Here is a 16,992-nt window from a genome sequence, read left to right as displayed (position 1 = left end):
AGGAGAAACCAAGTTATAAGGCCAACTTTGCCACTTGTCAGCTGGGTGACTATGGGCAGGCCATTCAACCTCTCTGGGCCTTGGTTCTTCACCTTCCTTCCCCGACAGGGAAAGTTAGAAACAAATGACTTCTAGCGGCCCAAGTGTTCGAAGTTTAGGAAACTTTGACAGGCATTTAACCCAACCATCGAGGCTGCGAGGCCTGCTCCCTCTCTTTGTGGGGCTCCGCGAGTGGCAAGACGGGTGAGAGCAGATAGTCTGGACCCAGAAGGATCTTCACCCAGCCTCCCGCAGCCCCTCCGTATGAGGGATGTGCTCTTCTGCCCAGCTTCCGGGAAGGCCTGGGCTATAATCGTGGAATCAGGCAAGACGGGCCTCCTCCAAGATGGAAGATTGCACGGCCCAGCCCATCTCCTGAGTCACAGGTACCCCCGCCACAGCCACCGCAGTGGTAATCAGCAGGGTCATCTCCAGCTGAAAGCAGAGCATCTCAAAGCGCTGCGCAGGCCATAATTAGCTCAAAGCCCAGCCCGACCAGGAGGTCTGGAGAGAGCGGCAGGGAGGTGCAGCTCAGGAACTTGGCACTGAGATACGGTGCTTTGTCCCCAGGGTCAGAGTGAGTCAGCAGCTGCCAGAGCCGGCTGGCCTCACCCACCCTCTCCTGGGCCTGTGAGGCTCAGCCTCCCTTAACCTGGGCCTCAGCTCCATCCCACCCTTCCCGGGCCACTTGGTTTTCAAGGCTCAGCCCAGGCCCCACTTCCCTGGTTCTAGCCCACCGCCTCCATACTCCCTGGGCCTCCCCTCTCCTTTCCTGCAAGGCTCTGTTTTAGACTCCATGCCCTTGCAGGAAGCCCTTTGGTTAGTAAGCAGTCAGAAGGTGGTTCCAATTTCTGACAGCGTAACGAGCTCATTAACTCAGGCTCCAACTCAAAAGTAGAGACCAGGAATGCCTCGTCCATTAACAACAACCAGAAAAGGGGACACCTTCTGGGCAATTAGTTTCAGAGGATTAACGTTCGAGAACTCTTTAGCTTTCAGCTTTAAAAAAAATTTTTTTTTAATGTTTATTTTTGGGAAAGAGAGAGAGAGAGAGAGAGAGGGAGACACAGAATCTGAAGCAGGCTCCAGGCTCCGAGCTGTGAGCACCGAGCCCGACATGGGGCTCGAACTCACGAACCGTGAGATCGTGACCTGAGCTGAAGTCGGAAGCCGCCCAGGCGCCCCAACTTTCAGCTTTTTAACTGGTAACATGACACCATGTTTGGACCCTTTCTAATGGGGGCTTTCTCTACACAGCCAGTACCTGAGAGAGAGAGAGAGTCCTCCAGGATCCAGCCTGTGTGTGTGTGTGTGTGTGTGTGTGTTTGGGGAGGGGGCACAGGTCTTCCACGTGAAAGAACTGAGTGAATGCCAGAGGCCGTGGGCAGGCAGCTTGCAGACTTGTTCTGGTTTGACTCAGGCTGTGTGCTGTGAGCAAGTCACTTCGGTTCCCCCATGGGTTCCCACTTCGGTTCCCACTTGGGTTTCCCCAACTAGATAAAGAGCGGGTGGGCCTGCTGCCTTTCCAGTCTGACATTTGAGCACTCTGCTGCACGGGATGGAGCACAGCAGAGGCGGGTTGATACCCCGGACTCACTTGGGAACTCACCTTTTCCCCCCCTAGGGGGCCCGGTGATGGAGCAAAGTTTCAGTTGTGCACCCTACTTAGCGTGGGGGACAGCGAAAGGGCAAGTGCCCTTATCATCGGAGAAAGGCCTCAGGATACAACGGAAAGGGCCTTGGGGCCCGGCCAGTTTCCGCCTCGGCCATTCACTCACCATGTGCCTTGAATTTAGAGGAGCCTCACCTCCATATGTGCCAAATGGGGTGGTTATAGCCACCAACTAGATTTTGTGAGTCTTCAATAAGATGGCAGGTGTAAAGGACGCAGGTGCCTAACCCATAGTTGGGTTTGATCTATGGGAGCCACGAGTTATTATGGTTCTCCTGTCACTCACCATGGCACTCAGCACTCGGCCGACGTATTTGGGGTCGCTTCTGCGGGCCACATCGGTAGCAGGGTCCCGACGGAAATTCAGGCTGTGATCCAGGATTGAGAGGCAAATGTCCAGGATGCCTTCTTCAAACTGTTCCAAATGGGACCATCCGTTACGATGAGACAAATGACAAGCAGCGTTCACTATTGAAGGGTACGGGAGCTACATACCGGTGGGAACCACAGGAATGACTCGGGCCCTTTCGCTCTGTGGCCTCTGGGACACGGAGCTCTCTAGGAGCAGCCACCTCGCCCAGCCTCTAACCTGCAAACTCGTCCGGAGCCCTCACCATGCACGAGGTCCCGTGCCGAGGTCCCGAGAGGGGACGAGACCCCCTCCCTGTCATGGCCCGGGGAGCAAATCACTTAGCCTGCCTGGGCCTCGATTTCCCCATCTGTACGACAGGGGATCGGGCCAAGCTCATCCCAAAGTTTCCATCTGGCCCTGACTATGATTTTGAGCATAGTCTTTAGACTCCGGGGAACTAGTTATAAAGATAAAATATCTCACTAAAAGATTTTGAAGCCGTGTTCCCCAAATAAGACTTATTTGTTGTCACTGCTTCTCAAACAGAGAAGGCCACGCTCTCTCCTGCCTTAGGCGCTTTGTGTGTGCTGTTCTTTTGCCTCTAATGTGTTTCTCCAAGAGATCTATCTGGCTCCCTTCCCTTTCTCAGGTTTCTCATTAAAAGTTCCTTCCTCAGAGAGGTTTTTCCAGACCACACCGTCAAAATCAGCCTGCCTTCCACCCCTGGGTGCACTGTATGCCCTTATACATTTTTCCTCCTTTTGTCTTCCTTCCAATGCAATTTGACCCAAAGGGCCAACATCTAACTAGGCTGAGCACAGCTGAGAACTCTGTGAACTCAGATTGGGGGGGGTGGGGGTGGGGGGGTCACAGTAACGAAGGACCAAGAGGCTACGGCTTTGAGAGGCCAAATGCTCACACTAGGGAAGTTGCGTCGTATCCTTACGCGGAATTACGATTAACAGAAAGTCTGTGGTTAACCCGAGCGTCTCTACTAGGTCTTATCCTCATTCGTCTGTCGTGACACCAATAATTCCTCAACGTATTGATTTAGCTGTATATTCGTTTTGCCCCCCTAGACTGTGTCCCCCTCACAGAGACAGAAAATGTGCTTTTCTCCACCTTCCGTGTCTCGAGTGTGCGGCGGGGGCCTGGCACACAGCGGCTGGTCAATAAATGTCTTCTGAACGAGTACATGTATGACCAGCAGGGCAGGCAGGTAGGCAGGTTTGGGAACTTCCGCCTCTCCGCTGGGACTGCCACAGAGCTTCTTAAGACCCTTTTACCTGCCCGAAGTTCCAGCCGACCATGCCAATTCGATTTGTGCTCCCCACATAGATGATGCCGGCATCTTCCTGAACGTATTCCTCTCTCTCCGCGTGGTTGCTCATAAAGACACCATCCTCTGTTTGATACAAAAGTCAGATCCCAGGAACTAGACTCCTACAGAGGACTATGGAGACCTGTTCTCCCATTCCTGAGGGCCGGCCTGGTGGCTGGAGCAGGCCACGCCTGCAGCCCGTCCCCCAACCTCCACCGAGGAACGAAGCCTGTGAGCTCTAATGTTTCCAACTCATATTGTGGGAACTATAAACTTGTGAGAGAACCTGAAATGACCTGGAGGGCAGAAAATGAGACCCTAGGAGGGAGATGCTTGCTCCTTCGGGCAGGAAGCGGCCTCCATGCTGTAGAATTATACTGCGGTCATTGTTTTTTTATAGTTACACCACGTGACGCACTTTGTAAAAGCTCATGGGGTCCCCACAGTAGCCCCGGAGGCGACAGCAGGATTTCCACGTAATGGTAAAGACTTTGAGGCTCAGAAGGATAGAGCCACTGCCCAGACTTACAGAGCTGATTAGGTGGCAGAGCTGGGATGAAAATCCGTGACTTCTGACTTCTGGCTTCTACGCTATCTCCATATCCCACGCACTCCTGCTACTCAAACTTGAGCCTATAAAAATCATCCCCCCATCTCCTTTCCATCGGTGTTGCTTAGCCGATGGCTAGGCGTGTGGCTGGTTGGATGCCTACCTTGCACCCAGGGGTTAAAGAGCAGTATGAACGTCCCAAGTTTCTGAACGAAGTCATTGCCCTGGGAGGAGATCTGGGTGCTCAGCGTGTACCATCCGATGGGCGCATTGGCAGGACTAGAGATGGAGATGGTCAGAACATTGTCCTTGTTGGACACGAGCTGTGCGCTCCAGCCACCACGACTTATCCCACTGGAGAGCGGAAACACAGCCTTTGTCCTGGCCGACTCTGAGGGGTAGGGCCCTGTAGAAGAAGACAGAGGGCAATGAAAACCGAAGAGTGCTGGCCAGACAGTGGGGAGCGATCAGATTCCAACCTAACCACAGGGGCGCTTTGGAGGGGGACGTCATCCCCCGAAGCACCACAGAAGAGCGCTGAAAGCGACGACAGAGAGCAGGGAGGCCAGATCTCTCTTGATTTGAAGAATAGGACTCTTGGGCTCGAAGACCGGCAGAGGCTTGCCCAAGGTCACACCAAGTATCAATGGCAGAGCGGGGTTAGGACCCAGAGCCTAGTGGCCCAGTGTGACACCACCGAACCCTTGGAAGCACAGCCCCAAGGGCGTGTGGGAGCGGGGAGCAGGTACCTGTGGAGGCTATGAAGCCCAGACTGTCTCCACTGTCAAGACTTCGGTTCAAGATCATGGAGAAGCTGAAGGGTTGGCCTCTGCGCACGGTGAGCTGCTGGCCGGAGAACCTGTCTGTGCGATGCGCCTGCCGGTTGGAGGTCACCTGCCAGTTGATACTCTGGGGTTCTAAAGCTGGAAGACAGAAGAGGGGACCTAAGGTCCTGGAAGGTGAGGGAAGGTGGCGTGGGGAAAGGCGTACGTTACCACAAGGACAAGCTTTTGGGTGGGGCCGGTTGGGGAAGAGTCCAACTTCTAGGAAGCACCCCATTAAAATTCAAAGACCTTGATGGAGCAAGGTGAGCCCTTCACACCCTTTTCCCCCGTTCTGTCCCTTCAGGCAGCTGAGCCTCTCTACACACGCTACCCACAAGGCTTGAGAATATCCTCTCTTCCACTCGATCAACTGTCACTCGACCCTGAAAGAACAGGCCACGCGTTCAGCATAGCTTCACCCAATCAGCCAGGAGAACCAGGTAACCAGCCCTGAGTAATCACACTCTGTCCCGGAAGCATCATTGCTTTGGGGGTGGGGGGCTCACGCCGGACCGGGAGGGGGCGCTGTCTCTCACATCCGCCACGCTGGTTTGCCTCGCTTTGCTTTTTTCCCCTTCGCGCCTTCCCAGATACCAAGTGCCTTTTCGCTCTCCAACATCCAGCAAATACTGACCCGTGTATTTCTTGCTTTCCCTAGATGTGCAGCACCCGGATGTCGGCCTGGGTCTCTGCTGCTGGCTGAGGAGGACAGCAGGACTCCTTAGTGCTCTAAGGAGCACTTCTAGGCCTAGAGATGGGGCGATCACTGGTCCGGAGGGGACTTTCAAATGCTCACCGAAAACAGTGGTAGACAGCAACAAGTCAAAGCTCCAGGAGTTCTCTGGATAAGATGCTGAGGACAAACATCTCGGACGCCTTCTTTTTTAAAAAAAATTGTTTTTACTGTTTACTTATCTTTGAGACAGAGAACGAGACAGAGCGGATGAGCAGGGGAGGGGCAGAGAGGGAGGGGGACACAGAATCTGAAGCAGCCTCCAGGCTCTGAGCTGTCAGCACAGAGCCCGATGCGGGGCTCGAACCCACGGACCGCGAGATCATAACCTGAACCGATCGGATGCCCGACCGACTGAGCCACCCAGGCGCCCCCAAACCCCTTCTTATGTGATTATGGAACTAAACTGAGAAGGGTTTATGACACACGCCATGATGTACAAGGAGTATCACCTGCATAAACCTTCTGAGAAAGTTTATTCCTTCAAGCAAGAATCTGAGATGTTTTATGATCCATTCCTCTGCAAACCAAACCGTTTTTCTGGCTTTATGATGGGAGTGTGGTGACGCATTCCCATAGACGTGCCGGGCACAACTTTTTTTTGTTATATGTGTCTGTCTCTCTCCATCAGAATATGCCTTCTTCTTCTTCTTTTTTTTTTTTTTTTTAATGTTCATTTATTGTTGAGAGAGAGAGAGAGAGCTCTTGAGCAGGGGAGAGGCAGAGAGAGAGGGAGACCCAGGATCCGAAGCAGGCTCCCGGCTCCGAGCTGTCGGCGCAGAGCCTGACTCGGGGCTCGAACCCAAGAACCGTGAGATCGTGACCTGTGCTGAGGTCAGATGCTTGACCAGCTGAGCCACCCAGAATGTGCCTTCTTGATCTTCCCGTTCTGATGCCTGGCGCCTTGCTTGGTGGTGTTAGGACAAGTAGATAAACCAATGGATGAAGGAATAACTGAACAAATAAAAAAACCAGGCACGCAATGGCCACGATGACGACAGCTCAAAATGTAGTCCATAAGGAAAGGTGCGTAGGGGGCATCCACTCGCCAAACACATCTAGAGTACCTAGTGTTTGCAGGACATTACATTAAGCGCGACGCCGGCGGGGGGGGGGGGGGGGGGCGGAAACATGTATGGAAAGCAGTTTTAACCCTCCAAGAGCTTCAGCCGTGGGTAAGACAAGCCCAAGTGGGACTGGGTGATGGGAAGGGGGTGAGTCCACTCTCCCCCGATAAAAGGTGGCTAGGAGAGGCGGGCAGAAAAGAACCACTTCCACTCGTAGAGATCAGAAAAGGCTTCGCTGGCAGTGCCAGGTCTTGGAGAGAGTTTTGTTCGATGCGAAGGGATTCCGGAAGGTGGGGAAGGGAATCCGAAGGCAGGGCAAGCAGGGGTGTCGTTTGGCTAGCGCAGAGGCGCTCCGCACAAGAGGAAGGGGAGGCGGGAGAGGGTGGGCCTCCGAGGCAGGCCTGGGGCCAGGGGCTCCGGCCCAAGCAGCTGGGGAGGTGGGTACAGGCTCATCAAAGACACTCCCAAGTGAAAGGCAGGCTGTCTGGGCTGGTGTGAGCCGAAGACAGCGGGTCCAGGGAGGGATCTTGCCACCAGCTCAGGGTTTAAACCCCCGTGTCCTTCTCTGCATCTCCCGACACCAAGCGTGAGCCCCGGCACGAAGGAGCCAAACTCCGCAGCAGGGTGCCTGCGGGATGCACCGGGGCCTCTCTGAGCGGGGAGGTGAGGAGAGCGGGGCTCACATGTGGCCTCGGTCTCCTGCAAACGCCAGCTGCTGTTAACAATACACAGAGCACATGGCCGACATCGTGGGTGGAATCCTCATACGTGTTGGAAACTGACGCTCAGGGGGATAAACTTCTGAGTTGGGGTCCGTAGGCCTAGTAACTGGCAGAGCCAGGTTCTGAACTCAGGTCTTCCTGGCACCGTCCTGTTGCCGGCGGCCCCCGGGTCCCTGCCTGGAAGGGGGACCCGTGCAGGACCTTCAGTCCAGAAGTTACCCAGGGGGTGAGTGAGTGGACCTCACCATGCATTTTCCTCCCCGTGGGCATGTTCATTCCGACAAAGAGGAGAGAGTGAGCAGGCCAGGGAAGGGAAATGTGTTCCCAAACAGCATTCGCTCTGCACGGGGGGGTGCATAAAACGGGAGCAGCCTGTCCCTGCCGCCCGGAGTGGACAGGGCAGCTCGAGTGCCTGCTCGTGAAGCCTCCGGTGTGGTTTCTGGAACCTTTCTCCTTCCACTGGCTGCCACCTTCAGAAATTGTCCTGCCTCTGAACCCTAGGACTGGCTCTGCCAGCCCCCAAATCGAGGATCTGGTCATCCTGTCTGTGGATTTCCTCATTTCCCTCCCCCCTCCACCCCTTCATGTCCCCCTAATCACAGCCCCCTCTGCCGGAGGGGAAGGGAGGGGAAGGGAGGGGGAAGGGCAGGGAGTGGGGGAGGGACACAACCACGTAAGGTTCTTCTCAGGTTTACGAGCCTCAGGGCAGTTTTCTGCACCAGTCTGGACAGAACAAAGGGAGGAAGGGAGAGTTGTGTGATGTGACTCCGACAGTGGACTCATTAACACATGCTCTTAAAAAAACATCAGAGGGAAAGGAACCTTGGAGACGGATCATGTGCTCACGTCCTTATTCCGGAGGCGAGCACAGGGAAGCCCGGAAGGTGGCTTGCCCGCAATGGGCCACTCTGGATTCTCATTCCCGTGTTCTCCTGGTCCCATGCCACCTCCCTGAGTTCTGCTCGCCTCTCGTGTCAGGCCTGGGGCCACGTCTCCAGCTCTTTCTCCTGAGAATAGCATTGCCACCAGCAGTCCCAATGGGGCAGAGATTACTAAGTGTCCCTCCCGATATTTCCTCGCCCCTTCTTTCTTGGTAATTAAGTCCCCCATATAACTGGGCACTACATTTCCTGGCCCCCCCTGCAGCCGGGGGCGGGGGCGGGGATGGGGAAGAGTAGTCATGTGAATGAATTCTGGCCAATGACCCGTAGGCAGAAGTTCTATACGTTAACTGCCAGGACACGTCTTTTTTTTTTCATTGAGCTAAAATTCACAGAACATGAAATTGACCACTTTAGCCGTTTTAAAGTGGACACTTCAGAGGCGTTTAGTACGTTCACCATGTTGTGAAACCATCACCACTATCCGGTTTCAGAACCACTCATCAATCCCCATTCCCCCTTGGCGACCACTAACCTGCTTTCTCTTCCCCATGGACCGGCCTCTTCTGGACATTTCGTATAAAAGGAACCACACAGAGGGGTGGTCTTTAGGGTTGGTTTCTTTCGCTTAGCATTACGTTTTCAAGGTTCATCCATGTGATGGCGTTTTGGGGGAGTTCATTCCTGCCTCTGGCTGCATGATATGGCTATACCACATTTCGTTCAGCTGCTCATCAGTTGAGGGACATTTGGGTTCTTTCTGCCTTTTGGCTCTTCTGGATAGTGCTGCTATGAACGTTCATATGCAAGCATTTGTTTGAATACCTGTTTTCAGTTCCTTTGAGGAAACCTCTTTTTAAAAGCAGTTGGCAGGGGAAACCCCGGGTGGCTCAGTCGGTGAAACATCTGATTCTGGCTCAGGTCAGGATCTCGCAGTTCGTGAGTTGGAGCCCTGCGTCGGGCTCTGCACTGGTGGTGTGGAGCCCACTTGGGATCCTCTCTCTCTCTCTCCCTCCTTCTCTCTCTCTCTCTCTCTGCCCCTTCCTCACTTGCATGCTCTCTCTCTCTCAAAATAAAGAAATCAACTAAAAAAATGAAAACAAAAATAGTTGACAAATGCCCTTAATCTGCTTACCTCCAGAGCCCAGGTCCCCGGGGATCCGTGCGCCTGCCTTCCGCACCCAGAACTGCCTACATCAAGATCAATTGTTGAAGGAAGAAGTCAACTCCTGTCTTGTGTCTCTAAGCCATTGCTCCTTGGGAACTCAGTGTTATTCATTACCAAACCTAATCGCATACACCCGAAAGGTGACTCCCACCCACTCATTCTGTGGTCTGCCTTTGGCAGGGATAGCATGAGAAGCACAGAACAGATTCCAGACTGTGCTACTAGTCAGCTGTCTCCATCTTTATCAGCCTGGCTCTGTAATTGAATCACCCACCGCAGACAGGACAGCAGCAGAGGTTGCCAGCTGTGTGGTGGCTGGGGTTCTTCCTTCCTATTCCTGGGGGGGGGGGCCACACCATGCAATTGCTGGTCGGTCATCCAACAGGACATAATTGATACTCAAGTGGTTAGGTCTTCCCCACCTGCCCAGGTCCCGTCTCTAGACAAGACAGATGTTTATCGTACAGATTTCTAGACCTAATTAGATTGATAGATACACTAAACACCGTCTAGCTGAGTGTCTTCAAGCATTTTGTTAGAGACCACATCAAGAAGTACATTTTCCAGAGTGTGGGGTGCCTGGGTGGCTCAGTTGGTTAAGTGTTCACCTCTTGATTTTGGCGCAGGTCATGATCTCACAGTTCATGAGTGTGAGCCCTGAGTCGGGCTCTGAGCTGAGTGGAGCCTGGTTGGGATTCTCTCTCTCTCTGCTCCTACCCCACTCACTCATGCTCTCTCTCTCTCTCTCTCTCAAAGGAAGGAATGAAGGTAGGAAGGAAGGAATGAAGGAAAAGAGAGAAAGAAAGAAAGAAAGAAAGAAAGAAAGAAAGAAAGAAAGAAAGAAAGAAAAGAAAGAAAGGGAAGGAAGGAAGGAAGAAAAGAAAGAAAGAAAAGAAAGAAAGAAAGAAAGAAAGAAAAGAAAGAAAGGAAGGAAGGAAGAAAGAAAGAAAGGAAGGAAGGAAGCAAGGAAAAGAAATGAAGGAATGAAGGAAGGAAGAAAGAAAAGAAGAAAGGAAGAAAGAAAGAAAGAAAGAAAGAAAAGAAAAGAAGGAAGGAAATAAAGAAAAGAAAGGAAGAAAGAAAGGAAGAAAGAAAAGAAAGAAAGGAAGGAAGAAACAAAGAAAGAAAAGAAAGGAAGGAAGGAAGAAAGAAACAAAGAAAGAAAGAGAGAGAGAGAGAGAAAGAAAGGAAATTTTAGAGTGTTTAGATACATGGGTCTACAACTAAGTTTCACAAAACAATACTAACCTTTACTATGTACAATGTACCAATATTTTCTCTTCTACTTCTTCCTTTTTTTTTTTTTTTTTTTGGGGGGGTGGCTGGTCATAATCCACTAAACTGATTTTACAGTCTTCTAATGAGTGACAACAGGCAGCTTGAAAAACAGTGATGTAATCCCATATTCCCGTCTTACAGGAAGAACACTGAGGCCCCCAGAGGGTTATAGGGTAGTTTAGAAGCAGAGCTTGGCTCAGAAACCAGGTCTGAAATCCTGGTCACTGAGGGGCTGTGAACCACTCCCAGTTCTCCCTCTTCTCCCTGTCACTCCCCTCTGGGCACCTGGAACACCCCCTAGTTCCTGGCCAGTCTCCCACTGGCCCTGGGCACACAGGGCTTTCCTCTCAGATCTCAGGTCTCTTGAGCCTAGCCCATTTCCCTTCGTCCCCCCCCACCCCCTACCATGTTCGGACAAGTTCAATCCCTGTGCAGCATAGAGGGGGTGGGTACTGTCCCTTGGACCCAGCTGGTGGGGAAGACGGGGTTCTGTGGGCAGCTGAACAAGGGGCTGGTGAAGCTCCCTGGGGTGCCGGGCCATGAGCCTTGCACTGGCAGTCTGGAGGGCCTTGGGCAAGCTCCCCACATCTCCATCTGTAGAAGGGACAGTGACACCTGAACATCCTCCCTTGTAGGGTTATTATTGGGATCCAACGTGTGCCCTTCACTAACGCCTGGGCCCCAGCGGGGGTGGGGCAGAGGGACAAATCCCTTGGGCTCCTTCCCACACATAATGGCAATAGCAACACAGGATACAAGAGGGCTTGAGCTTTCTCATGGGCTGCCATCGAGGGCCTCGGATGCACCAGGCACCGTGCGTTTTTTACCTGCGTTACGTCCTTCGATAGTTACAAGACCCCTACGATGTCGTTATGCCCATCTCACGGATGAGAGATTTGCAAATCCAGTTGGCTGACGTCATCTGCCAAGTAGCACGTGCTCAGGCAGCTCCTGGACCCAAGCCCAGACTGGAAGCCAAGTTCTGCCTGACCACACGTGACTCCTAGCTGCCACCAACAACTTCGGCACGGTGCCAGGAAGCTGCCAGAGAGAAGGGGCCCCCCGTGGCCTACTCCCTGCCTTGACATTACGTGGTCAGGGGCACGGGGAGGAAGAAGGACTCCTTGGCCCCTTCACTTCCAAAGACAGGTGAGAACCTCTTGGCCCCGTGGGTCTCCGGCCTGGCCGCACATAAGAATGGTCTGGAGAGTCTTATTGGCCTGAGCCCCTTCCTAGACCAACTAAATTAGGATCTCACGGTTAGGGTCAGCCTTGGTGGGTTTTGTTGGTTGTTTTTTGCTGTTTTAAACCCTGCTGGTGATTCTAACACGCCAGCAGGACTGAGAATCACTCCCGGAGGCCTGTGTGTCATTGGACATCCATCAGAGGACTCTCACAACCAAGTGCCTCACCGGAGCCACAGGGCAGCTCTGGGAAGCAGGAGGGGGAAATCGCTGCCTCCTTTTTACAGGGGGAGGAAGCTAAGGCTAAGAGCAGGGAAGGTCAGACACCTTCTGAACCCATCCCTCAGCCCCTACCAAAAACCCTGGGGCCTTGTTCCCTCCGCTCCGCTCCGAGGTGATAGGGAAAAGAATTTCCTGCCTTCAGCTCACACCCCAGGCCGGCATGTGGGCCCTGGGGAGAGGGATTGCCCCATCCGTGGAGCACAGCCCAGCAGGGTGGAGACAGACTGAGAAGTTATATGAGGTGAATAAAAATGACACAAAGACAAGAACTGGGGACTTGAGAAGGGGCTGGTGAGGGGGTCGGGGATGGGGGTCTTAGTGGGAGAGGTTCCTTGGAAAAACTCCTCGATTAAAAAAAGGGACTTCATGGGGCGCCTGGGTGGCGCAGTCGGTTAAGCGTCCGACTTCAGCCAGGTCACGATCTCGCGGTCCGTGAGTTCGAGCCCCACGTCGGTCTCTGGGCTGATGGCTCAGAGCCTGGAGCCTGTTTCCGATTCTGTGTCTCCCTCTCTCTCTGCCCCTCCCCCGTTCATGCTCTGTCTCTCTCTGTCCCAAAAATAAATAAATGTTGAAAAAAAAAAAATTAAAAAAAAAAAAAAAAAAAGGGACTTCATCTCATAGCGTCTGTCTTCAGACCCCAAGGCAAGGAGGAACTAGGCTCAGGAAAAGAAGTTCCCAAGTAATAATGAGCCATGCGGCCTGAGCATCTAGAAAGGGGATATTAAAAGAGCCCCATTAAAAAAATTTTTTTTAGTGTTTATTTTTGAGAGAGAGAGAGAGAGAGAGAGACATTGAGCACGAGTGGGGGAGGGGCAGAGAGAGGGAGACACAGAACCTGAAACAGGCTCCAGGCTCTGAGCTGTCAGCACACAGCCCGACGCGGGGCTCGAACCCACGAACCACGAGATCATGACCCGAGCTGGAGTTAGATGTTTAGCCAACTGAGCCACCCAGGCGCCCCTGAAAGAGCCCCATTTCAGAGAGGAAAGAGCTGAGATACACGGTTAAGTCAGCTGCCCAAGGTCACTCAGCTGGCAGAGGCAGAGCTGAGACGCAACCCAGGGCCCCCCTCTGGATGTGAGCCCGTCACCCTTCGGCGATTCGACCTCCCTGTACAATCTTGGGTAGAAAAAGTGGAAACGGGCAGCCTGCGTTGCAAGGGGATACAGCCGCTGGCAGGTCTGGGTCCCACGAGGGCAGGGGGACAGCAGCGGCGACCCCAGGTGAGAGGAAGCCGCTGGGCCTGAGGCAGGCAGGGGGCAGCTGTCCTCCTCCACAAGCTGAGCCTGAGGGCTGCAACCCTGAGCCCCTGAGCCTTACAGGGCGGCTCGGCCTGCAGAGAGAGCCTAGATGTTGCTCTGGTCCCGGGGGCTGACACACAAAGCGAGGGGCCCTGCGAGGAGAGTCCTGGATGCTTCCGGGGCTGCAGACGGAGGCAGGACCCCAGCAGGAATGCCCGACTGCTTCTACAGCAGAAAGAGCCGCCGGTGTCCCAGCTCCGGGGAAAAATGCTTTGCGGCAGACCCACAGCCCAGAATGGCACGGGTCCTTTGCACATCGGGAACGAGGCCCGGAAGGTAGTGGTCTGCCCAGTATAGCAATTGGCAAGAAAGCTGACGGCCCCAGGGGGACGGAGGGTTTAGTCCCCAGAAGGTCGGTCCTGGCCTCCTAAAAGGTTTGTACCCTGAGGACTCTGCCTCTGACCCCGGGCCCCCAAGTGGCTCTGGGGGAGAGGGAACAAGGCTTCCCCTGCAGGTGAGCCCAACGTCCTCAGTGGGCAGCAGGCCCAGGACACCCCCCCACCGCTGCCAGCCACGCCTTCCTCTGCCACCGTGGTCCCCACCGCAGCCCAGGCTGCTCTCTCTGAGCCCCTGCAGATTCCAACTAGAACCTTAAGTTAGGAACGGGACACAGAGTCCTCTCAAACCAGCACACGTGGGACCCTGCCGGTCCCCTGGGTCACGCCTGCCGGCCCACCCACATTTCTTTTCCTGTTCCCTGTGCCCAGAACACTCCTCACCCCGCAAAACTCCTCGCCGTGCCCGACTCCTTGTGACCAAATGCCGTCTGCTTCGCTCCCCCGGCGCCATCCCTGGCTGAGTTAATCTCCTCCCCCCCTTGGCCCCCACAGCACGGGGGTCCGATTCGCCATGCAGCCTCGTGACAGTCCACCTTGCGGGTCACTTGCCTACCAACTGGTGTTTCCAAGCGCTGTCAGGCTGAGAGCTCACGGAAGGCAGAGACCACAGTCCATTTGTCTTTGTCCCCGTCTGCACCTCCCCTTGGCTCCTTTCCCGAGGTGTCCAACAGGTAAAATTCATTCATTCGGAAAACACTTTCTGAGCACCGCCTGGCTGGGGGACTAAACGCTGAGCTAGGAACTGCCTGTGTCACAATGTGACACGTCGAAGGGAGTGAAGATAATTCACCTGTCTCTCCCCTGCCTTTTTAAAAAATTGATTTTATTTTTCCGCCCACCCGGCTATTGTCTCCCTTCTGTTGTGACCTTAGGACATCTCTGGTCGATTTAGATGTTGAGCTCTTAGAGCTCAGCGTCTCCACGAGTCACAGGCACTGACACGCTGGGCCCACACGTGTGGAACGGCCTCACGGCGGGCAGGTTTGGGGGGACGGGGCTTGCAGGGCCTGCAGAGCTATTGGGGGGGTACACTAGGCCCTGGGGCCCGTGCTCCCCGCCCCTGGTTTTCCTCTCATGGCACAGCATTTCCTACTAGAAGGAGCCTGGAGTCTGTTTACTCCAGGCCTTTCCTCTTGCAAACGGAAACCTGAGGCTCGGTGACGTTAAGGAACACAAAAGCAACTGGGGAGGAGAGTTCAAGTTCGGTACCGCGTTTCCGCGCCACAGAGGTCACACACGGCTCATCTAGGAGCTCAGCTCTGGTAACAGGACAGAGTGGAAAGGGCAGTCTGGCTTCTGCTACCAACTTTCTGTGCGGCCCCGACAGTCCGCCTAGAGGGAGGGAGTCGGCCCAGGGGACCCTGACATCCCCTCGTGCTAACGTCTACAGGATCCAGGGCTCTTCTCGGCAACCCAGCAATGCTGCAGGTGCACAGGAGGAAATGGGGGACCGTGGAGGGCGGGGGGGTTCGCGTTTGCAGCCCCCCCCCCCCCGTCCTGCTCTTTGGGATTCCGAAGTAACCGGCCTTGGCCGTTTGCATCGCATCGTGCTGAGCGATTTCTTTGGCAAAGCTTCCCCAGGTCCTAACCCCCACTCGCGATATTTTACAGGTTTGACTCATGCCTTGTTTGGGTTTGGCGTCTCTGGCAACCCACTAGGCTGAGCACCCATGACAGGCAATAATTAGCACGCTGCCTGGCAGGGGTGCTCACAAGAGCCCAGAGCCTCCACCGGCGACCGGCGACCGCAGAACTAAAAAACCTGTACCTCTTGTAGCTCCTTTTCACCTCCTTCCCCGGTGCTGCTTGCAGGGACGGCCTGTGGTACACCTGCTCCTTCCGCCCCGGGGAAGTTTCAGCTCATCAAGTCCCTTTCAAAAAGAGCCTGCGGTGCTTCCGGATGTGTGGTTTACTTAGGAACATTCCAGCCGCGCTAATGATTTTTTTTTTTTTTTTTTTAAATCAACTTACACGCCATCACTCTCTCTCTCTCTCTCTCTCCCTTGGAGCTCTGAGATGTGCTTTTCTTTGCCGACATGACTGACAGCTGGGAAAACCGCCCTGAGAAATACGGGAAGCAGGTCTCAGCCGGCTTGAAAGGGGCGAGACTCGTCCATCTGTCCGAGGGATGTGAGGTCCAGCTGGGTTGGATACACGGCCCATTACTCTGGACTACATTCCAAGCATGTTCTACCCCTGGAACCACGCTGGAGGGACTAGGCAGCCACTGAGGAAGAGGCGCCTTTGAATGCCCTCCTTAAATACTAAGATCTAGCCTTCAGAGCCCCTGGGGCAGCTGTCCCGAGCTGAACACTGGCCTCTCAGCCTGGTCCAGGAGAAGCTTCCAGCAAGGACCTGTAGAGTAGATGCCACGCACTCACCCGTCATGTTCGCCTTCCTCTGCCTCTTCTCTGGGAATGGCGCGGACAGACGGACAGAAGGTGTGGGGAGACAGCTGGGGATCTCCTTACCATTTATAGCAGCCTCTCCACATCCAATTAGAATTCTAATGAGGTGGGCGAGGCACCAGGTCATTCCTGTCGTGCGTGTAAACGTTTCACTTACGACATACTTGTCACCCAATGGAAGGTCATCCTGCTTGTGCAAGACCAGCTTAGGGAGAAGAAGGGAGATAAGAAACACCAGGCGTTCACTTTTATGATTTTTTTTTTTTTTTCCCTAAGACAAACTTCCTGGATTGTGGGGTTTAGGAAGTGATGTCATGCTTTTCTCCAGGTACCTTGTCCAGAGTTGGTGCTAAGAAGTCCTCCGGGAGGTCAAAGAGTTGTTTCTACAGAACCCAGAAGCAGAAAACGGCGTGGTCCTTCTCAGGGTACACGGTGCTGGTGTCTCCTCCTTGCATAAGAGGCAGGGGACGCTCGTCACAGCCTGCTTGCTCAGAGTTGCAGCAGAAAGAGCTTTGATTTGGAGCTCGACGCGGTAGGTTCTGAGGCCGGCAGGGCCCCGGGGCCATCATGGAACCTCAAAGCCCTGGAAGCCCCACCATCCGCGGCCAGGGGGTGGTCGTGTGCACCCTTCTCTGCTCCCTAAGTGGTGGAAACAATCAAATGAGGTGGGGCAATGTGAAGTGCATGGACGTGGACCGTAATGGGCGAAACCAGCTTGAAGGGAAACTGCTCTTTCTTTTTAAAAAAATTTTTTTAACGTTTATTTATTTTTGAGACAGAGAGAGACAGAGCACGAACGGGGGAGGGGCAGAGAGAGAGGGAGACACAGAATCCGAAACAGGCTCCGGGCTCTGAGCGGTCAGCACAGAGCC

At 54.0% G+C, this 16,992-nt stretch overlaps 1 protein-coding gene across 1 annotated transcript in view; it reads right to left on the bottom strand.

The window, feature by feature from the left end:
• Positions 1-16,220, bottom strand: part of TGM3 (transglutaminase 3) — a 38,861-nt gene extending 22,641 nt beyond the window's left edge. Inside the window, exons 1-5 of the mRNA XM_043602729.1 lie at positions 16,094-16,220; positions 4,684-4,857; positions 4,098-4,340; positions 3,350-3,468; positions 1,998-2,126 (exon numbers count right to left, since the gene is read on the bottom strand). Coding sequence (XP_043458664.1) covers positions 1,998-2,126; positions 3,350-3,468; positions 4,098-4,340; positions 4,684-4,857; positions 16,094-16,100 — 672 coding nt within the window. The 5' untranslated portion in view covers positions 16,101-16,220. The remainder of the gene's footprint in view (positions 1-1,997; positions 2,127-3,349; positions 3,469-4,097; positions 4,341-4,683; positions 4,858-16,093) is intronic.
• Between the last annotated feature and the right edge of the window lie 772 nt (positions 16,221-16,992).

The sequence above is a fragment of the Prionailurus bengalensis genome, chromosome A3, assembly GCF_016509475.1.
Source record: "Prionailurus bengalensis isolate Pbe53 chromosome A3, Fcat_Pben_1.1_paternal_pri, whole genome shotgun sequence".
In the NCBI taxonomy this organism is placed as follows: Eukaryota; Metazoa; Chordata; class Mammalia; order Carnivora; family Felidae; genus Prionailurus; species Prionailurus bengalensis.
The sequence above is the reverse complement of the archived record's forward strand: the minus strand, read 5'-3'. Positions and strand labels throughout refer to the sequence as shown.